This window comes from Oikopleura dioica, chromosome 1, assembly GCF_907165135.1.
Source record: "Oikopleura dioica chromosome 1, OKI2018_I68_1.0, whole genome shotgun sequence".
Taxonomy (NCBI): Eukaryota; Metazoa; Chordata; class Appendicularia; order Copelata; family Oikopleuridae; genus Oikopleura; species Oikopleura dioica.
Window position 1 is genome coordinate 3,672,902 of NC_137291.1, and position 21,406 is coordinate 3,694,307.

Below are 21,406 nucleotides of genomic sequence, written 5' to 3' on the forward strand. Positions count from 1 at the left end.
AACCTCCCAAACCAGATGTCACAATGCGAAAATAATACTGATCAAGATCACTGTATTTATTTGAAATTCTTCCTGTAAATAAAATTGCATGCATCATTCTTGTCTCAGAAAAAATCAGAACCATCGGCCTTGGCATTATTAAATAATGTTATATCTCCTGAGCAAACTTTTGTGAATAGCAAAAAATAGTTATGATCATCATTTCATTTCTGGTCGAAAAAATGAATGTCAAAGAGAAATTTCATGAATATGTTTTGGACTTGCAGCCTAGGCGGTATTCAGGAAAGGTTTTCAAGAGCAATTTATCTGTGAAGAAAGAGAAGCAAGTTGAAAAGCAATAAAAAAGTTGGAATTCCAACTGATGAGTTCAAATCAGGCTTGTGCATGTGGTGCGTAGATGCAACAATCGGCTGTAAGGTCCTTATTTGCCCTTGCTTTTCACACAGAAAAGTTGCCGAGGAACTTGACTACAAACGACCCTGGCTTTGGTGCCTCGTCAGTTTTTTATTTTGCTTATTTCCGCCCGTAAAAAAAAATCTTTTTATTCATCAACCGTGACTTTTAATTGAGCTTTTAACGATTCCATCCGCTATCCAAAGAATGAAAATCAGAAAGGTGAAGCACATCAGGGGCAATATCCTTGGAGACTGTTGCGCATCCTGTTTTTGCAGGTCATTGAATTCCTCCAGGGCATTTTTATGGAAATTTATGATTTTTAGATGCTGCGTTATGGCGCAAAATGAGCACGAGATGGAACCAGTCGACAGTTATTTTGTTTGAATGAATAAATTTGAGAGAAAAAAAGGCTTTATAAAACTTTCAAAAATGAAAAGCTCGGGCTTTAGCTAGTCAAATTTGAAGATGATTATCATAAGATCTGAGTCAATACAAAGAGAAAAAGAGAAAACGGAATAGATAGCTCGAAAAAGTACACAAAAAAGCTCCGTCTGGTTAAATTTTTACTTTCAAAGTACTTGCCCTCTTTTTTTTTGTTGCTCATAAAATCAGATAGAGAGAAATTCTAGCCTGACATGAAGCTCTCGGCATCGCTGGTTATCGCTTCTTCTAGCGCTTTGAATCCTTCCGAGCGATGGGAGAGCCTTAAGTACGGGAACCCTGGCACAACTGCTCGATCCAGTCGATCTACTAAAGCTGATACAAGATGCACCGGACAGTATGCCTCTTTGACTGATCCGATTGAATTCTTGAAGACCTGGAATGAAGATGCTCAGAGCTTCTTCAACATTGAGAGCGAGGCTTCATGGGCTTACGTGAGTCAAACTTTTTTTCATCAATTTTCAAAACAATTTCGATCGTTGAAAATTTTCAACCAAAGTTTAAGGCAACTGATATCAACGAAGAGAACCAAAAGATCGAGGCCGAAGCTGCTCAAAAAACAACTGCTTGGATGGAAGAAATCGGCTTTTGCGCTCAAGAAAACTTTTCTTCCATTGTGAATGCTTGTAAGAAAGGCTTTAACCAATCAGGCTGCGATTTGAAGGATGAAGCTGGATGCGCGGAAGACCCCAATGAAGATTATCAACTGCAATGCTGGACCAAAGAAAAGCAACTTCGCGCTCTTGACATGCTCCAAGACTTGGGCTACGCTGCCCTAGGAGCTGGTTCTCCTGAGTACAGTGAGCTCACCGCTGCTCTTGGTCGAATGAGCGTTGCTTATTCCACAACAAAGGTCAAAGATCAACATTCCGACCGTCAACACCCACTGGACCCTGACCTGACGGCCATTTTTAAATCAGCATGCGTCGGCGATAATGCACACTGTGACTACCTCAAGCAGCGATACTACTGGGACGCGTGGAATACCAAAGTTGGCCAGGCATGCCATGAAGACTATCACACTTTCGTCGAAAATAGCAACCTTGCTGCTGCAGCAAACGGTTTTGCTGATACCGGTGAAAGCTGGCGAAGCAAGTACACAGGTGTCAATGATGATCAAGGCTTCATGGATCTTCTGGAGAAAATCTGGACTGACGATCTCAAGCCACTCTACGAAGAGATCCATGCTTACGCTCGATACAAGCTCAACGAACGATATGGTGACAAAATGGTTGGATCTGGAAAGACCCCAGTTCCAGAGCATCTTTTCGGAAACATGTGGGCGCAGACTTGGGGATCACTCTACGATGTTACTGTTCCTTATCCGGATGCAGGAGAGCGACCAGATGCCACTCCAGCGATTGAAAAATTGACGGAAGAAGAGATGTTTGACTACGCCGATGAATTTTTCAGGTATTTTTAATTTTTGAAGAGTCTTTTTCTAGAAAATTTAAGATCTTTGGGACTGACTCCGATGACCAAGCTTTTCTGGCGAAACTCCGTCATCAAGAAAAAACCAGGTGTGGACATGGTCTGCCACGCCTCCGCCTGGGACTTCATGGCCGGCGATGGCAACTTCGACGATGGCGCTATGGGCGACTATCGAATCAAACAATGCACGGTCAAGGACCAAGATGACTTTGTCACTGTTCATCACGAGATGGGTCATATTCAGTACTACCAGCAATACGCTCATCATCCTATCATCTTCCGATCCGGAGCAAATCCAGGATTCCATGAAGCCATTGGAGATACGCTTGCGCTTTCCGTCTCGACTCCAAAGCACTTGATCGAAGTTGGACTTCTTGATGATCCTAACGCTTCCATCAGTAGGTGCCCTTTTATTCCCCTTTCTTATTTTCTTTGAAGACTTCCTTCGCCAAGAAATCGCTCGGGACACTTCAGATGAAGACATGAACTACCTCATGTCGATTCTTCTCGACAAAGTCACCTTCCTCCCATTCGGCTACCTCATGGACAAGTTCCGCTGGGAGCTCTTCGCCAAAGAACCTGCGAAAGAAGAATATCAGAAAATCTGGGACGACCTCCGCTTGAAGTACCAGGGAATGATTCCTCCTCTCGAGCGAACTGAAGAGCACTTCGATGCCGCCGGAAAGTACCATATTCCAAACAACACGCCTTACATCCGATACTATGTTTCCTTCATTCTTCAGTTCCAGTTTTATGAAAAAATGTGCCTTGAAGCTGGCGAGTTCGATGAAAACGACCCTGAGGTAAAAACTTATTCACCCGCGTTTTCACCCTATAAATGACCTAGAAACCACTCTACAAATGCGATTTCTACAACTCAAAGAAAGCAGGAAAACTCATGAAAGAACTCCTCAAAGCTGGCCAATCTCAACCATGGGAAGACACTCTCAACGAATTCCTTTGCGGAAACGATTCTGGATGCGAGGGATCAATGAATGCCAAAGCCATCAAAAAATACTTTGAACCAGTCACTACCTGGTTGAGCAAATACAGAGCGGATAAAGGATACGAGCTTGGATGGGATGAAACTTGGGATGCCAGCAAGCCCAACACTTGGGTACCCTGCGAATACAAGTAACAAACATCTAGGGATGAAGAAATTTAAATTTTTTTCAAGCGATTCTGCTGAAAGCTGTGGTGAGCCAGCAGAACCCTGCTCGACTGAAGAAGACTGGGACGAGTCGTGGAACACTGACGGAACTCCAGAATCAACCACTACTTCTCCAGATACAACGACTTCTGATGCAATGGGCATTGTCGCCGCCACTGGACTCGCGTTCTCTCTTCTTTTCTTGTAAAAAGACCAGCTTCTTTCTTGATTCAATAAATTATTATTCAACTGAATGGTCTTTCAGAACATTTGTCGAACTGGGCTGACGATGGGAGTAGTTTCTTTCAAGTTTCCGTAGTGTAGTGGTTATCACGTTCGCCTAACACGCGAAAGGTCCCCGGTTCGAGCCCGGGCGGAAACAAGCCTTTCTTTTGAAGATTTCTCGAAATCGGGAAAATCCACGAGTCCGATCCACTCTTCAATTTCTTGATTCTACCGTAGCTGTCGTTTTTCTTGCCGCAAAGGTTCCACCTAGGGTCTTGAGGGGTCGACCACGCCAGAAAATTTGATTTTGAAACCAAAAACTGTCGAAAACGACCGCATTCTGACCAGTTCCGGGCAGCTCCTTCGTTGTCGCGAAATTTCAGGTGGCGCTAGAGGGTGCGCGAGGAATGTCCGGCTTTACAACGGGTCGCGGTTTATTTCTAGAGACTTCGAGGGACCTGAGCAGAGATGAAGATTTTCACGATTTTTGGACTTATCGCGAAATTGCAAGGAGAGAAAAAAGTCAGCTCCGAGTATATTGATATTCTTGATCAAGGTAAAAAAAGTATGATTTTTGAGAAATAAAAAATAAAAAAATTCAACGTCATTTTATTATATTTGACAAAAAAAAGATATTTTTATAAAAAATTTGAAAAAAATTTTTTTCAGTTCGTCAAAATTACGACTCGACCATCAATCCTGTTCTGCAACAACTCCCCGAAATCGCTCCAGAAAAGCTTTCCCGAGCAATCAGAATTCAGGTACCCGCGTTTTGGGTTCGGGCTATTGTCTCAGTGGGTACCAACAATTGAAGGAATATTTAATTATGCTGTGTCTGATTGAAGATGAAATCGAAATTTGAAAGGGCGGGGCATTCGCTCCAGCCATTTTGGCAGCGTATCAATGGAAACACGACCGCTAGAAAGTCAATGTGATTTCTCCAAAAAGGCGGAAAATTGGACATTCAAAATCTTGCATTTTGGGAGCGGTCCATCATCAAAGATGTTTTATTCGAGTCAATCAATAATGATTAAAATTAATCAAGATTTTGAAAATGACTTTCTAACAAAACGCAAAAAATGATTTCTTTAATCAGTTTTATTCAGAGAATCGTCGTCAGATACATTGACAGCCTCAAAAAGCTGCCTGAAAAACGAAAATGTGTCCAGCCACTTTCTTCTGAAAACATAGAAGAGCTTCAAATCCAAGTAACGCGGATGAAAAATGTAGGAGAACTCTTCCAGGACCGGATTTATTCAATTTTACGCAATTTTTAACTTTTTAATTTTATCGAATTTGCAAAGTTGAAAATTCGAACAAAGCCACTTTATTCAATCGCCAGCTGGTCTATGTCCTCGAGCTGCAAAAACCACAAAAATTGGACAAGGGTTCGTTCATTACCGCTGCAAATTTTGTTTCTAAAATGTTATTTAGAGATTTGATCGGATGAAAAAACTCACGAGGGATGTGAAAATGGCGGCGAAGAATAAATAAGGTGGGGTTTATTTTACATACGACTTGATTTTTTAGATTTCAGCGCCAAATTTCTCGAAAAAAAAATTCAAGAATCACAAATTTTTTGACAGAAAACGACAAAAAATTACTGATCAATTTTGATTTAAAATTCTTACCAATCAGAAAAAAAACGTGTTCCAAGCCAATCAGAGTGTTTTAAGCTACCAACGCTCATCGGATCCCTTCAGGCTCCTGATTGGCTAGAATTTGAAATCAACGATTGTCGGTGAATTCAAGTCGTTTACTGTCATAAACTCTTATTTACTGTAAATAAAGAAAGCTCAATCTCAATCTATCTGTATTTAACCTTCTATACAGTAAAGACAACAGTAGAAAATCTACTTTCTGGCAGCATAATAAAAATATTTGATATTCTAAGCACAAATAAACAGACAAAATAGAAGAAGCTGTTGTTAAAATTTCCGCTTTTCAAGCAGATTTTTTTCTTCAAACAGCTTCTGTTATGGCACTTTCAGAGTTTTCAATTTCGTGGAAGATGTCTTCCAATGCGGTTTCTCGGACGGTATAGCTAGTGAGTAGTTTCTCGGTCTGGGCGGATTCAAGGAAGCCGAATAGTTGACTCAGTGGGACATTTTTGTCGATAAGCGCTCTAGAAAAAAATTGATAAGAAAAAAAGGACCACAAGGGGAGTTGAACCTGATCATATTGCTTCCAGCTGTGGAGTAGGTCATGTTTTCATCGATTTCTTTGAGTCCAGCCAAGACTTTGCTCCTTGATTCTTCGTGGATTTCAACGACGACGTGAAGATGTCGAGAAAAATGATCTTTCAAGTTTTGTTGTTTTCCGAAGTACGCTAGGCTTCCTTTATTCAGGATACACATCCTTAATTTCATCAATATCCTGTCGCCTTTGACAACGGTACCTTTCACAAAGAGCAGCGCATTCTTCCATACTATGACTTGACAAAAGCACGGATTTTCCCTTCTCAAGCAATGTTTTGATCACGTTTCTTAGCTCTTTTCTCGACTTAGGATCTAATCCGCAGCTTGGTTCGTCTAAAATTATCGTCTGCGAATCGCCAATAATCGTCAATGCCACGGAAACTTTTCTTCTTGTTCCACCGGAGAGCTCGGACAGGGATTGGTCGCTGTAGTCGCTGATTTCAAGCAGCTCTAGAATTTTTGTTGAGAAAATTTCTTAGTTCGATTTCTTACCAATTAGTGATCTTACAAGAGCATCGATCAATTTCGCCTCGACGCCCCTTAATCTCGCGAAAATTCTCAAAACTTCATTTGGCGAGAGTTGCTTCAAAATCGCGTCGTATTGGGGACAGTAGCCGAGTTTTTCCAAAGCACGAGATTTTTGCGTTGAAACGTCGAATCCATCAACATGGGCGCTGCCGATATTCGGTTGGATTTGGCCAGTGAGAATCTTGAAGGTTGTTGATTTTCCTGCACCATTGGCTCCTAGAAGACCGACGCATTCGCCGGGCTGGACGTCGAAATTGATTCCTGAAAATTTTTTCCCATCATTTTTTCTCCCTTTTCTTACCTTTGAGAGCCTTGAATTTCCCATAATTCTTGTGCAAATCATCAACAACCAATTTCGCGCGACAGTTATTCAACTTTCCATTTTCTAGTTCTCTTCGTTGATTTCGTCGAAACAGCTTGGCCAACCCTCTTTTCAAGAAAGTTCGAACATCGATCTCATCAAAAATCTGTAAAATCATCAGCACTGTCCAGAAGCAAGCAATTTGGCAGCCAAAAGCGACCAGATATTTTCCCACGCCGCCGTTTTCGAACGAATAGGGGTTCTTTACATAAGGGAGGATTCCGTAATCGCAGAGCTTTTGGAAGCCCTTGTTTTCGCAAGTCTTGCCCATTTGCGCGTTGAAATACAGGTCAAAAATCGACATGGCAAAGCAATGCGGGGAAACCACAAGAACCAGCTGTTGATCATTTCTGCTTTTTCGAATGTGTCGAATTGGCGGACCAAAGTGACGCTGAGGAAGGTGCACATGGTGAAGACGACGGAAAGGTTGACATTGAAGCAGATTGAGGAAGCAGGATCTTTGACGTGGAAGGAAGAGAGGTAGACCATTGGAAGCTGGGCGAAGGAGAAAAGGCCGAAAATCGCAATGAGGACATCTGAAATCGGAATCAAGGAAGATTCTCGACCTGATTGAGACTTACCCATGTGGTCGACAAAAGCTTGGATGACATCCATCCCTCTGCAGGCCAACAAAATCACGAGGACAAGAGAGATCGAAGGAATACAAGTCGTAAGATCCCAAAAATACTGCGCGGTCCATCGAATCTTCTGAGAAACTCCTGCACACGTCTGTAAAACATTCATTCCGCATTTCTTTTCTCTCACTGGCAGCAAGGAAAAGGCAGAAAACATGACCATGACTCCGATAATCAAGTTGTAGACGAGCGTCATTGCTTGGAGATTGAAGTCGTTTTTCGCGTGTTCGGAGAGGAGGGTTTCGGCCATGGGGAGGGGGTGATTGCTCGCTTGGATGAAATCAGATCGAGTCTCGTTGAGCATTTCGCTGATGAGAAAGTTTGAGACTTGTTCTAGCGCTGCAGGAGCAGAGTGGTACATTTGCGGGTTGAACCAGCCGATTACCTCTCTTTTCGAGCCGTCAAAAGTGCTCAATCCAAAGGCAAGTGTCTTCGGATTCAAAGCCAGAATATGCTCCTCCGTCTCTTTTTTGATCGAATTCCAAGAAAAGCTGGAAACTTGGGCAATCCCCCGTCTCGAGTACTCGCCAATATCAAATCTTACTTCGGGCGAGTATCGACCTTCAGGAGCCGAAACAATTTGCCGGATCGAGATGAACGTCATCAGGGCGGGAACGAGCAATTCGCAAAGGAAAATCTTCCAGTTTTTCTTCCAGTGAAAGAAGTTCTTCATCAGGCAGCCGACGATTTGACCCCACCAAAGTGAAACGCCACTAAGAGACGGCTTCAGAAAGGGATCAACGATGAGTTTTGTTGTCTCTTCATTTTCGGCCATTTTCTTCGATTTTTTGAGAAAGAAGTTTTCGTGAGCATTTTCGTTCAAAATCTTGATAAAGGTCTGTTCTAGCCCTTCATCATTAATGGCAAAGCTGGATACTCCTAAGTCAGTCTTCCTTGTCTCCAATTCGGAGAAGAAAACTGTTGGGTTGAGGGTCCTTGGGAGGAGCACAGATAACTGGGTTCCAGATTGCTCCATGATTTTCGATTCTGTATGAATTTCCTTGAGCCAGTTTGCAAAAACATCGGCAGAAATCGGGTTGAGAAGCGAAATTGAAAGGAGGAAACCAGATCTCGTTGAGCACTTCAATTGACTGACCGACTCGGCTCGGAGGACTTTTCCCTGGGCCATGACGACAATGTTATCCGCTAAGGCTTCCGCTTCGTCGGTGTAATGAGTCGATAGAAGAATTGTCTTGCCGGATGAGTAAGAAGAAATTATGTCCCAAATTTCCGATCGAGAAACGACATCGAGCCCAGAGCTTGGTTCATCAAGCACAATCGCCTTGCTCCCGCCACACAGAGCGATGGCGAGGCTTAGCTTTCTTCTCATTCCTCCTGATAGGTCTTCCACGGCCGTGTTTGTCTTCGATTCTAGCTTCATTTTTGCAAGAAGATTTTCTGATTCTTCAACAGCATCTGTTTTTCCAGATCCTTTAAGCTGTGCAAAGAAGAGCAGGTGCTGAAGAGGAGTGAGGCCTTCGATGACAATGTCGAACTGAGGACACATTCCAAGTGATCTTCTCGCTTGTTCGGGTTCGTTTTCCATCGAAAAACCGTCGATTTCGACACTTCCTGCGTCGGATTTGATCGTTCCGCACATGATATTCATCAAGGTGCTCTTGCCAGCACCATTAGGACCGAGTAATACTGTCACTTGATCTTGCGGACATTTGAAACTCACATCGTCGAGCGCTTTTCGAATGCCAAAGTTGCTAATTGCGAAGGTTTTTTCGACGTTTTCGACGACGATTCCAGATGATTTCGGCTGATCTTCTGGTTTGGCTAAGATTTCGGAGGCCTTCGACTTGATTTTTGAGAAATAATTCCATGGCTTTGCGATGCCGTATTTTCCTGGATAGACCATGTCGAGATATCGAGCGAGTAAGTAGTACAAGATCGTGTCGAAAATGAGCATGAAGAATGCATTTTTCATCGAATCATTGTCGACCAAGCTGACAGGATCGGCGAGATTTTCCCACGTGACACCAACGCCATCGACTTCTTTTGACGCGATTATAGAGCAGCCAACGCTCATAGCGACAGGGGAGGAGAAACTGAGAAGCTTAACGAGGGGGGTGAAGACTTTGGCTTTGTTCATGGCGATGAAGGAATAAGGGATGAAGAGAAAGAAGACGATGGTGGTTGAAGCAGCTGAAGCGGCAGACCCAGTCGAGAAGAAGACTGTCGTGAGGAAGCTAAGGGTGATCAGGGAGCAGCTAGAATTCGACTGAATTTGATTTCCTAGAAGATTTTTGCGACTTACCAGTAAAGAAAGCAGAATACAAAAATGACCGAGAAGCTCGAAAAAGTCACGACAGCGTTTCCAGAAATCGGAAGAAAAATCGTCACCGTAAAAGCGAATGAAGAAAGAAGCGCTAGAATCGCGTAGAAAAGAAAGTAACTTCTCCAAAGAGTATCTCGTCCAAGCTTCATCATGAGCATGTACTCCTTCAGTCTCGATTCCTTGTCATTTGCGATTCTTTTGACCACTTGCTGGCCGAGATAGCAGAAGGCGAGAAGAATGATGAAGCTCAAATGCTGCTCTAGAATTCCAGCGAGAGGATCGTTCAGGCCTTTTTCTTCGGGGAATCGGTTCAAGACGTGGTTCTGTGATTTGAAATTATCATTCGTGATATTTCTTGCTTCAGCGACGAGGTCGATAAAGTGCTCGTTGAGGTAGTGCTGAAGAGTCAGAAAGCCTTCTTTATAGTAGTATGGAGCATCGCCGTAAGGAGACTTGAAGGGTGTCGAAACACCGCCATTTGGTGATAATCGAGATCTGGTGGGAATCAGATTCGCTGAGAAAAAATATTGTTATTTCGATAAACTAATTCAAAACTGGGTGGCCAGTTATTAGAATACGGGTAATTTTGGACTCGTTAAGTAACGGACTGGTAAGTTCGCGAAGAGGCTCAATCAACAAAGTTCACAAACCTGTCAGCCACCCAAGTGTTGACCTTCCCAGTCCGGTGACAGTCCTTGCTTCCGCTCTCGGTCTGATTTTATAGCTGAAGTCGACACTTCCAACATCGACGTTTTTGAACACAACTCCGGCCAGGAGATTCGTTTGATTTACCGCTGCTTCCTGAAGAAAATATTAACTACGCTTATTTGGCAAATGTCTGGTATCCCGGTTGCATAAGCTGTATTAATTCACAAATTCACTGACTCGAGATGGGCGGGGAATATTTGCGGGCAAAGTATTTGAGAGATCAGTTTATCTGAGTTCAGGTTATGAAATATCATTTGAACCCGAATAATTTTCGAAATTTGCATTATATAATCTTCCCAGCCAAAGTTACACAAGGTCAAAAGTCCGTACTTGACTGATTTAAAATCAATGTTTTATTACGATAAGTCAATCTCAAGATGGCAATGAACCATAAACCTTCTCTTTGAGGTCACCGTGGTGTCAATATAATTTTATTATGAAATGTTGTCAACAATTAATCCTTCATCGAAAATGGACCCCAAAGTCGGGATGGTGACAGAAACCGACAAAAATTTCGACAAATTTTGCGTGGGCGGCTACTCGGCTGCTGATTGGCCAGTTCGCCGAATCCAGGCTTCTGATTGGTTGAAAATTTCAATTCAAAATTTGTCGGGATTTTTTTGTCGATTTCTGACACCTCCCCAAAAAGTTCCCACTTTTGTTATATACTTCAAAGATTACAAGCCTTTAATTTAGAAAAGTACCCAATTACCCTTTGCTTTTTCTCAGCCTATAAAAGACCGAGATTAGCTAAGAACGGGTTACCCCATTGTCACTCAACCTTGGCCATAAACTTGCCCGACCCGTTTAAATTTATGGTTCTTTGATCCTTTCAACACTTACCTCTAGAGCTGCTTCGTCGTCAAATCCTCGCGGGTTAAATCCTTTCTTGTATTTTTTCTTGCCAGACCAGTCGTACGTGACGAAGCTTTGTCGAAGCTCGTCGCAGCTTTTTTGCATGAGAAACTTGGTTTCCTCGTTGACGGGGGAGTAGAAGACTTCAAAGGTGTCCGAGGATTTGAAATTTTTTGTGTAGAGTTTTTGGACGGAGAATGAATCGAAGGATTGTTCGTCTTGGAGAGATACAGGCACTTAAATTGAATGTAATAAAATTGGATGTCATGAGAAGTAAACAATAAAATTGTCGTGGTGAGGAGACCGTAGACGCTTGGTATGAGCGTTTTTTTATCTCAGAAAGGACAATATTTGCGCATGCTCTCCATTGCATGATAAAATTTGAACTCGCCAGGAGAGGTTAACCTTTCACAAATAAACATGATTATGCAGAGCGTAGACAACACAGTATTCAATGGAAAGTATCAATTTTTTCCATTCTCCAAAATCGCGATGAATGAATTAAGGGGGTAGAAACAGCTTTTTTCGAAAATAACCGATTTTTGACCGGCGCTACAGACAAGAAAATCTTAGATTTTTAATTTTTCTCTTCATATTTAGATAGAAACATCTTGGATCAAGGAACATCTCCCTCGAAATTGGCTTGAGTGATAAAATTTTTGAGTAATAAGGCTCAGAAGCAACTCATCTCTACGAAATTCTCGATTTTCGCACATTTTCGACCTCGAATATCTCGAGTCACGTGATAAGAAAACAAATTTCATTCACATTTTTGTAAAGCTGAACACCATTTATTATTGAGCGTCTCGAAATCGAGAAACTGGCTGTTATTATGTGAGGCTCTACTTAGAATGTCTGACTTTTATAGACACAAAGACCCTCAAAGTCAGGTCCTATTGAACAGATTAGCGATTTTGCCGTAATTAAAAAAAATATTTTTATATGGGAAAATCTAGTTGTAAGGGCTTCTTATTCGGAGAAGACTACCATTCTCATTATCCGTTCGACAATCTTACCGAAATATCTGCCAACTTGAAGAATCAACCCAATCAACACTGGAATCAAAAGAAACATCATCGCACTGCCTTTGTTGTTCCATTGTATGTCGAAGAGGAGCTTCAAAAAGAGCCTCATTTGACTCATCTTCGGTGAGTACTGGTTTCTTCTTCTCTTGCAAGTTTTTTTTCGTTCAGTTTTCTAAAACAAGAAGAGGATAAAAAAATCGTACGAAAATTGTCTTTTATGGATATTTTTAGCGGCGCAGTTTGTTTGACATTGAGACAGAGAGCGCCACTCGCAAAAAGTCAATTCAGTCAACTGAGGTCAGCAGCGAAGGTGGTAGACTTTGGCATGAATAAACAAAAAGAAAAAAATTATGATCTTTTTACGATAAATTATGCGGCATTCAATTTTCTCTATAATTTTTATTCTCTCGATGTTTTTTTTGCAAGACGATCATCTCTTATTTTCGTCTCAAAAAAGAGTCAGCAATCACAATAAAGTTTATGGAAACGATTATTTTAAAATATTTTTGATTATCTTCACTCGAATTCGAATAACATTAAAGACACGTAATGATACGTAAAATTTCATATCGAGTTGTAAAATAATTATTTAATGTATATTTTATTTAGCGACTATATTTTTCAAAGTCAGCATGAAAAAAGTCATCAGTCTCTGAGACAGTTTCGAACTCAATTGCCAATTTGTGTTATGTAACATCCATGATAGAAAATTATTTCTTATTGATAATTTGTTTTATAAAAATCGAGTCGATGAATAATTATTTATGTTTCATACCTTTTATCTTTTGATTGAAATCGTCATTTTCGTTAAGTCTCTTTTTGTATCGCCAAAAATCGGGATCGGCGACGAAATATCTCGCCTTATTTCGACCGAACTACAGTGCTCGATAAACTCACTGTCCTCCAATCAACGCGAGCTATAAAAAGGTCACGGAGGACAGCTGGACAAAAATTGAACCAAAATGAACTCTGGCCCAGGGTCTTTAGTCTTGATATTTTTGATGATTTTGTTATACAATCTCCTCGGGCAAAGTCGGGAAATCAAATTGCAGGAGATCAGATGACTTCCTTGGAGACTGTCTGAGAGTCAAAGACCAACAAGCATTTTTTAGTAAACGGCAATTTATAAGCAACTCAATCGATTAAGAAAGATAAGAAGCAGGATTACGATTTTGGCCAAAATATTCTGCATTTGAGCGAGCGGGATTTGAGCGAGCGGGATTTCAGCGAGGGCTGAGCGAGCGAGTAGCTGAGCGAGAATTTTTGATCATCGACTGGGCGAGGTTCAAGCGATCGAGGGAGCGACATTTGAACTAGATCTGAGCGAGATTTGAGCGGGATACGAGCGAGGTTTGAGTGGGATCTGAGCAATGCTCGAGCGAAAATTTGAATCTACAAAGTTAAAAAAAACACATTTTCGGGGGAATTGAATTCATGAAATTAACATTGATTTGGGTAATTTCTCGATGAGAATTTCTAAAGCATATAAATAGACCGACAGACAGGTAAATCTGGCATGAAGCTGTTTTTTCTGTGCCGTTGATCGCGAATAATAGCTGTTAGACACCACCAGACGTCGCTGTTTTTGTCCTCGACATAGTTATTTCGGAGTTTGAACTTTCTTAACTTGTTTGATCTGTCTTTCGGTCTAATTTTTCTGTCCCCTTTTTCCCAAATTTTTTAAATAAAAATTCCAAAGATGGTTCTAAGCTCCGAAAAATAGGCGAAAGTAAACTTGTTTGAATGAACTCTAGTTCATGCAAAAATGATGTAATAAAATGGCCTTATGGCATAAGGCTTGTGCAAATAATATACGGCTGAATTCATCTGAACTCGTGTGCACTCGTCTACTGTCGGACGAAGCCGCTGAACGAGGAAACAGATCAATACAGACTTATGCGAGATTATAAGCCAAAACATATTTACAAAACAATTTTGTCGCAAGTCTGGAACTCCAAGTGGTTTTTTCCGACCTTGAAATCGTATTTTTTCAGCATGTGAACTTTTCTGCAGACGAGTTCACTTTTGGAGTTTGTTCAAACATGCAGGCAAGGAAGAACATTCCAGAAGAAAGAATAACTTTCGATTCGGAAACTCATGCAAACCAGTACGCACCACTTCGTTCTCATATTTTTTTTTTCAGGCTTGACTCTCCATGGGTTAGGATTAGGGGCTGGGAAATCTAAAGGGGAGGGGTGCGGGGGCGAAGTACCCTGGTTTAGGTCTAAGTTGTGGTCCCGGGGTGGGGGGCATAGCCCCTTGGTTAGGTTTAGGGTTAGGGGTTTCCAAAAAAGCAGAGTTTCCAGTACGAAGAGAGTGTTATCTTCAAATATAGTTTTTTTTTTATATGATATCCTTGTTAGTAATATTTGTAGGAATTTAAAATCATTTCTGTCGCGCGAGGGGTATTTGCCTTAGTAACTATCATAAATATTGACACATGTATCTAACGAGCTCTTGAATATTCGTTTCGTTAATTTTTTAAACATAAAATAATGATACCGTTAGAAAACGATTTTTACGGATATCCAGAGAACGACCCAAGAAGAGGTTGGAGCATTTTGACCTGGTGGACAATTGATCCAAGCTCGTGTTTCGCGCTGAGTTTCGCAGTGTCTCTTCCTTGGCTTTCAATGACCTTGGCTATTGCAAGCATTTGTATTTTTATTTGGGAAATCGACTATCGGGGTGCAAGGGTTCTTTGGTACTCCTTGGCGTTTATAACGTCCATTCTTTTCTTTCTAGGACAGTTTTCTCTTTTTATCAGATTTTTTGTCTTTTTTTTGAAAATATTCAAAGCTCTTGATAGATTCAAATTTTATTATCACCGCATTGTACAACGACTCATACGAGTGGCAAACCGTTTTGACTCTTCTTGAAGCTGGTCGAATCACTGCTTGGATCGTTCTCGTCTCTGGAACTATTTCCTTCATTCAATGCCTGATCGGGCTTTGCTGCTGGCCGGATCAGAAAGTCAGTCCATCGGAAATTGAGCTTCAAGTGGACCCAGCAATTGCTAATCTACCGCTAGAATATCAGCAAGAAGCGATAGAACATCGAAAAAGAGAGCTAGAAAAGGAAATGGTCCAATAATTTTTTCTTGACGAATTTATTTTTGGGCGAATTCGGGACCAAAAAAAAGGAGAACAAAAACGGCCTCAAAAAATTCTGCTCGTTGAATGCTGGATTCATGATCATAACAATTGCACTTGCTTTTTCTCATGTTTGGTTTATGGAATGGATGAACGAGCATGGATTCTGCGACCTGCTTTGATTTGCTTCAATAAATGTTTTTTTTTATTTTCATGAAAAAATTTTAATTGACAAATTTCAGCTTTGATTTCTTTTTCGTCAGCGTCGCCTTTTGATTCTTGATAAAATTGTAGTACTTTGTCGCAGCTGCAGTTTCAGCAACGATAATTTGCGCCTTGAGTTTGTTTATGAATCTTTCAAGACCGATTTCTCGCTGTTTCACTTCGAAGACTAGTTTTTCATCGAAGCTGGCTTTGAAGTCGAACTCGTTTGCTTTTTTAACAGCCTTGTCGATTTTCGCCCCGAGTTCGTGGATTTGACGGGTGTAGGATTGGATTAACGCTTCTGTATGTTGACCACAGTTGGTTCTGAAACGAAATTGTTAAGTTTAGGGAGAGTTACAAATTTTTGAAAATTTTTTTCTGAGCTGAGCCGGCTGAGCTGAGGTCGAAATTGAGCTGAGCTGGGCTGAGCTGACCTCTTTCAAAAACCACTGAGCTAAGCTGAGCTTAGCTCGTTTTCTTCAAAAAAAATTGAGCTGAGCTGGAACTTATCTGAAAATTTTTGAGCTGAGCTTAGGACAATTTCTCGAGCTGAGGTAGCTAAGCTAAGCTGACAATTTTTCAAGCTGAGCTAGCTGAGCTGAGCAAAAATGGTTCGATCTTGATCAGCTCAATAGACTGAGCTGAGCTGAGCTTAGGTCGAAATTGAGCTTGCTGAGCTTAGCTGGCTCTTTTCGAAGAGAGATTGAGCTAAGCTGAGCTGAGCTGACCCTCACCTAAAAATTGCTAAGCTGAGCTACAGCTCAGACTGCTCAGCTAGCTCAAAATATTTGCAACTCTGAGCCAAGGGAAAATTGTAAAAGAAGACTTACTTGTACATATCTCTTATCGTTTTCTCAGTGCCCTTTGCTTCGACAATTAGTTCGGACATTGGCTTGAGTTCCTGGTACTCCATCAATTTTTTCACCAAAGCAAAGTATTCTGTAGGAGTGCCAAAAGTATCAGCAAGTCGAATTCGCTCATTGTTCGTGAACTTCTCGTTGATTGCGATGTGCTCGATTCGATCCCGCATGTCTAGGAGCGGAGGTTAGAGCTGAGGTTTCACGAAAAACGGGTACCTTGGGTAAAGTTGTGATATTTCAAAAACTCCTTTTTCGCCTCGACATATCGGTCAAAATAAGGATTGAGATCTTCGGTCTGAGCAACTGGGTCAGGAATGGAATTGAATTTTCCGCTCTTGATTTTGTCGAATGCTTCATCCATTTTTTTCTAAAATATTTGAGCTCGATGAATTACTAATTCAGAATTAGGCGACTCGTACCTTGTAAAAAGTGAGGTATTCATTTGCGATGAATCTTTGGGCTCCGATTTCTCGGCAGGTGTTCAAGACTTTTGTGATTTCATCTTCGATAGAGTAAAAAAGAAATATTTTAATTCATAATTCTACTCAAATGAATCGTCGATTCAGAATCGAGAGAAATGATTCGAAAAAAATCTCGAAAATTTCTCGAAAAATTTCTCTTTTTACTTTTCCTTGCAAACCCTCGATCGGTTCTGTCAAATTAATGTATCCTTGTCCTAGCTCATTTTCGTCAAAAAACTTCGAATGCGCGTCGTAAATTTCTTTGATTTGTTTCGTCGATTTTCTCATCCCTTCTTCGTGCTGTTTGAGTTGGGAGATCAGACTTGGCGCTCCGTCCATTTTTTCTTTCGCTTGCTTGACGATTTTGAAGCGCTCGTCTTCCTGGGTCTTGATCGTTCGCAAGTCTTCGAGGAGTTGGTCCATCTGAAGAATGATTCCTCCTGGGTCGCCGATTTCGGTGAATTCGCCTTTGATGTATTCCATCAGGTCTTTTTTCTGGACTTGCAGCGTTTCGTTGAGCTTTTTGAACTCGGCGATGAATCTTTTCGAGAGTTTTTCCACCGAATAATAAACAGAATAATTTTGACCAATAGGAGTCTTGAATTTCGGCTGCCAGCCAATCAAAATTCTCCCTTTTTTGAATGAAGGCAAAACCCTTTCCTATCAGCTTTTTCAACCGGCCAAACTTCATTCATTCCTTTCAGCATCAGCTCCACCCGAGTCACCTGCCCCTCCAAGCCGGAAATCTGTCCATCCAAAAACGAGTCGATTCCGGTCACAACCGACATTGCGATAAACGGCGTAACTGCCATTGTCCACCAGGGAAGAACTCTTCGAATCACCCGTTTTCTCGACTTAGCCTCGACTTTTTTCTCATCGCTCTTCTCAACCTTTTCCACATTTTTTCTCTGACGAACTTCGCCTGTCATTTTTTTTCGAGAAATAGAGAAAAAAGGGTGGTGTTTATTTCTCAACCGGCAGTCGACCGATCGGTGCTCCGGTACCGGTGACGCAGCGACTCTTTCGCCACGAAAAAAGGCAATGTGAGAAGGATAATAATTATCCGATAATTTTTTATTCAAATTTTCATTTCAAATTTTTTTAGCAATAAAGCTGGAAAGCTTCGTTTCTCTCTCAAACGCCTCAAAAGCAAGAAATCGTTGCCAAAGATCTTCGTCGACATCAACTGGTCGGACTCGATGATCTTCTTTTTCGTTTTTGAGATCAATTAGATGCCAGTACTTCTTCTGCTTCTTGTTGATCTCCTATTGATAATTTTCTTTTATTGTTGGATCTAGGCGTACCTTGTTGATTTCACGGTTGGCTGAGTCAATATTTCGGAGAGTTTTTTCCACTTTGGAAAGTCTTCTGCTCGCTAAAATTGAAAAAGAAAATATTTCTTGTGCTTGTAAAAATTCAAACCGTTAATGATGAATCGAGCGTTCTCGATAAACTCATCATAATTTCGTCCTGCCTCCATCTTTCCCCTTTTCTTTCTCTTGAGATCACGAATGAAATGATGGAAAAGAACAAAAGTTGAGGAAAAACTCTTGTTATGAGCATCCTGAAAGATTATCAAGGATCTGAGGTTTCTCTGCTTTCTGATAAGGAGTTTCACATGAATAAGGCTCTCCCCTCAATATTGAATAAAATATAATAAATATCAATTATTTCTTTATAATTAATAAAATTCAAATAACTATTCTAAAAAATAATCTTATTTTTTATGATAATAAAATTTCTAATTTTAATAATTTAAAAAAAATATATTTTATAAATTCATTGATTATTTTCATAGTAATCATTATATTATTCATAAAATACAGTGAAAACCCATTTTAAGGCCGATTTTCGGATGACAGAGAATTTCAAAAGTGGCCTTAAATTGGATTTTTTTGTCTCGAGTCGGATGACAACAAATTTTTTCCATTCTTTGGATAAAAAATGATGAATGAGGGTTATAGGGTTATCGCATATTTCTCTCGCTCGAAGAAAGTATAAATCATGGACTTTTTCCAAATGTGTCCTTTTAACTGAACTCAAGGTGATTATTTTTTTCATTATTTCAAAAATAATATTCGAAAAACACGTCTGAAAAAAGATAAACATGACAAATGCTAAGAAAAAAGATATGAAGAGATTCAAGTGAAGACGTCAAAGAATAGTGACGTGAAGAAGACAATTACTGAGCTTTTTCGATAGAAAAATGGTCTGTAAATTCGTCTGCGTGTTTATACACACCTATTTAATGATAGATTGGAACTCTTGGACTCAAATCTAAGTCAAAATTTAAAGAGGACCGTAAGAAATCATCGTCAATTAAAAAATTCGAGAAAAAATCATCATAGAGTACAAAAAAAGAGAAATAAAAATTATCATTTTTACCAACTCTGGATAAAACACAAGACATCCCGCAGTCGAATAATCAGATATTAAATAGAAATTGAAAGAAAGTGGCCTTAAAATGGATTTTTTGAGGACGACAGATTTTGGAGATTTTCCGAAAAAGTGGCCTTAAAAGGGCCGGCCTTAAAATGGGTTTTCACTGTAAAAAGGTTTTATAGCCCCTTTCAATTGAATATTAAAATAACGATCCTATATCTAAATAATTTCAAGAAGAAACAGAAGATGTCTAATTTTATTTACACGGCAGTTCATTTCAATTCTTTCTTTATTCAAAGCTCTTTCTCCGATTCCACGCCATACGCCTGGTACGTGTCCGTGCCACCCGTCAGCTCGAGTATTTTCTCAAAATTGTCCGTGTAGAACAAATAGCTCCAGTAGATCAGTGACAGAATGCCGAACGAAAGCGGGAAGAGCAATCGAGAGGTACGGTCAAGGCTTTTTGCCATTGTGCGATAATACTGAATTTTAAATCGAGTTTTGGATAGTTTATGGATTGAGCTTACATTTGAAGCTTGTACGTCTTCCTTAAGGGTGTCCTCTAGAATCTCTTTGACAGGCCGCGCAGGAACAGTCCTATGTCTCTTTGGAGCATGCTTATTGCAAGTTTAATCACCCCCTTTTTTGTCCAAATAACTCACCAGTTTCCTGACTACTTGATTGATCCCATTCGTCTGGTAGCCCTGCTTCTCTGAGTCTGGATACGGATTCATCATAATCATCATTCGCGTTTGAGTTTGGGCGCGAGGACCTCTTCCATTTTCATTTTCAACTCTCTCGACTGAAGATTGCTTGATGCTGGTTTTTGAAGAGTGGGAGTGGCAAGATATCATTCGTCGAATTAGGCGGTCAATATGTTTTAGCTAGAACAAACTTGTTAAAAGACGAATGGTTCTTTAGGGTTAGGGTTAACCCTCAAGGGGCCTCATGACAAAAAATTGGATAAGGGTAACGGTCAAGATAAGGGCAAAGGAAGCCATCTCAAAAGATAGGTGACGTTTTATATCTGACAGTTACATACAGTAAGACTTTGAATTTAAGACATTTATGTTCTTTTATTCAAATGAGCTTACTTCATCCCACCCTTAATCTTTACAGAGGCTTCATTTAATCCAATTTTATTGAAAAGGAAGCTTCTGGAAAATAAGGGTTTCAGCCTTAATGGACCCCCAAGGCATTTGAAAAATATAATTCTTCATTTGAAAATGATAATTTTCGTTCAAACAAGTTCAATGATGTCATTCCTAGCATATTGAAATGCATGAGCCTTTTTACATTGAACATGATGTCTAATTGTATCATCGCTAGGTTGGTTCAGCTAGGTACGTCAGATGCGATAATTGACGGATCATCCTGTATCTCACCTTGAGCTTCCTGCCATAAAGTATCCCCTCGGATTGTCTGGATAAGTAATTGGCGCACGCAAATTCTAGCAGAGCCGCGAAAACGTATGTGAGACAGAGCATTAGCCAGATGTCGATCGCTTTGACGTATGAAACCTTTGGCAGTGAACTTGCCGCTTTTAAAGCGGTTCTAGAGCGCTTTTTTCGTCCAAAATCACCAAGAAAAGAGAGCTCTAGAACCGTTCCTGAGCTACTCATCGATGAAATAGTCCAAACCGTTGTTATTCCTTAATAAATTATTTCAATTTTATGTTCAAATTTAGTATTTAACTATTCTATTTAGACTAGAAAAGTGCCACCTTAGCAGCAAAAAGAGAGACTCTTAGCAGAATAAATTAATGTTAATCCAAAGATAGTAATTAGCTATGTTGCGGTGGTTTCCCTTGAGTATTCTGAATAAGTAATTCGCAGGTACTAAATTGTGCCTGTATAAACGATGCATTATTGAGCTCACCAAGTGTTGTGCGAGCTGGAGTCGAGTCGATGTTCACCCAAAATCCGAGCCAGCTTTTTTTTGCGGAATCAAAATGATGGAATTGGGAAGGGCTTTTTGGGGGGCTTGCTCGTTTCTGATTGGCTGAGATGATAAATACTGGCTTCTGATTGGCTGAGAGGACCCCATAGCCCAAATGGCCCAGCGACTTCGAGATATCAATACCCTATGGCCCATAAGTTATGGGTTTCAAGTTGAAACTTTCAACAACGATCGGGTCGAAATTGGTCAAATCAGTGTTGACACCCTTAAG

At 40.6% G+C, this 21,406-nt stretch overlaps 5 protein-coding genes, 1 long non-coding RNA gene and 1 other non-coding gene across 7 annotated transcripts; 3 read left to right on the plus strand and 4 right to left on the minus strand.

Annotated features, from left to right (window-relative positions):
* Nucleotides 1-949: 949 nt before the first annotated feature.
* Nucleotides 950-3,666, plus strand: LOC145696358 (angiotensin-converting enzyme-like). Its single transcript, XM_081773382.1, has 6 exons — nt 950-1,271; nt 1,343-2,250; nt 2,293-2,666; nt 2,707-3,071; nt 3,116-3,402; nt 3,446-3,666. Exons 1-6 carry the CDS (start codon nt 1,032-1,034, stop codon nt 3,624-3,626), a joined length of 2,355 nt encoding a protein of 784 aa, XP_081629508.1. The 5' UTR covers nt 950-1,031; the 3' UTR covers nt 3,627-3,666.
* A 61-nt stretch (nt 3,667-3,727) lies between these two features.
* Nucleotides 3,728-3,800, plus strand: TRNAV-AAC (transfer RNA valine (anticodon AAC)). Its single transcript has one exon. It is a non-coding gene; the product is annotated as a tRNA-Val (tRNA).
* Nucleotides 3,801-4,094: 294 nt separating this feature from the next.
* Nucleotides 4,095-4,920, plus strand: LOC145711610 (uncharacterized). Its single transcript, XM_081789299.1, has 3 exons — nt 4,095-4,199; nt 4,313-4,404; nt 4,750-4,920. Exons 1-3 carry the CDS (start codon nt 4,112-4,114, stop codon nt 4,918-4,920), a joined length of 351 nt encoding a protein of 116 aa, XP_081645425.1. The 5' UTR covers nt 4,095-4,111.
* A 511-nt stretch (nt 4,921-5,431) lies between these two features.
* Nucleotides 5,432-13,134, minus strand: LOC145711611 (phospholipid-transporting ATPase ABCA3-like). Its single transcript, XM_081789300.1, has 11 exons — nt 13,013-13,134; nt 12,229-12,409; nt 11,201-11,448; nt 10,300-10,450; nt 9,629-10,163; nt 7,308-9,581; nt 6,671-7,266; nt 6,334-6,630; nt 6,042-6,291; nt 5,816-6,001; nt 5,432-5,768 (listed from the first exon to the last, which is right to left on the minus strand). Exons 2-11 carry the CDS (start codon nt 12,353-12,355, stop codon nt 5,606-5,608), a joined length of 4,827 nt encoding a protein of 1,608 aa, XP_081645426.1. The 5' UTR covers nt 12,356-12,409; nt 13,013-13,134; the 3' UTR covers nt 5,432-5,605.
* Nucleotides 13,135-15,532: 2,398 nt separating this feature from the next.
* Nucleotides 15,533-17,783, minus strand: LOC145711612 (uncharacterized). Its single transcript, XM_081789301.1, has 6 exons — nt 17,532-17,783; nt 17,034-17,451; nt 16,813-16,895; nt 16,610-16,760; nt 16,364-16,565; nt 15,533-15,857 (listed from the first exon to the last, which is right to left on the minus strand). Exons 1-6 carry the CDS (start codon nt 17,781-17,783, stop codon nt 15,554-15,556), a joined length of 1,410 nt encoding a protein of 469 aa, XP_081645427.1. The 3' UTR covers nt 15,533-15,553.
* Nucleotides 17,784-17,987: 204 nt separating this feature from the next.
* On the minus strand, nt 17,988-18,337 carry LOC145695456 (uncharacterized). The gene is made up of 3 exons (XR_014133727.1): nt 18,277-18,337; nt 18,159-18,229; nt 17,988-18,119 (listed from the first exon to the last, which is right to left on the minus strand). It is a non-coding gene; the product is annotated as an uncharacterized LOC145695456 (long non-coding RNA).
* A 1,192-nt stretch (nt 18,338-19,529) lies between these two features.
* On the minus strand, nt 19,530-20,773 carry LOC145711613 (uncharacterized). The gene is made up of 4 exons (XM_081789303.1): nt 20,622-20,773; nt 19,899-20,120; nt 19,764-19,853; nt 19,530-19,718 (listed from the first exon to the last, which is right to left on the minus strand). The coding sequence occupies exons 1-4, from the start codon at nt 20,721-20,723 to the stop codon at nt 19,530-19,532; spliced, it is 603 nt and encodes a 200-aa protein (XP_081645429.1). The 5' UTR covers nt 20,724-20,773.
* Between the last annotated feature and the right edge of the window lie 633 nt (nt 20,774-21,406).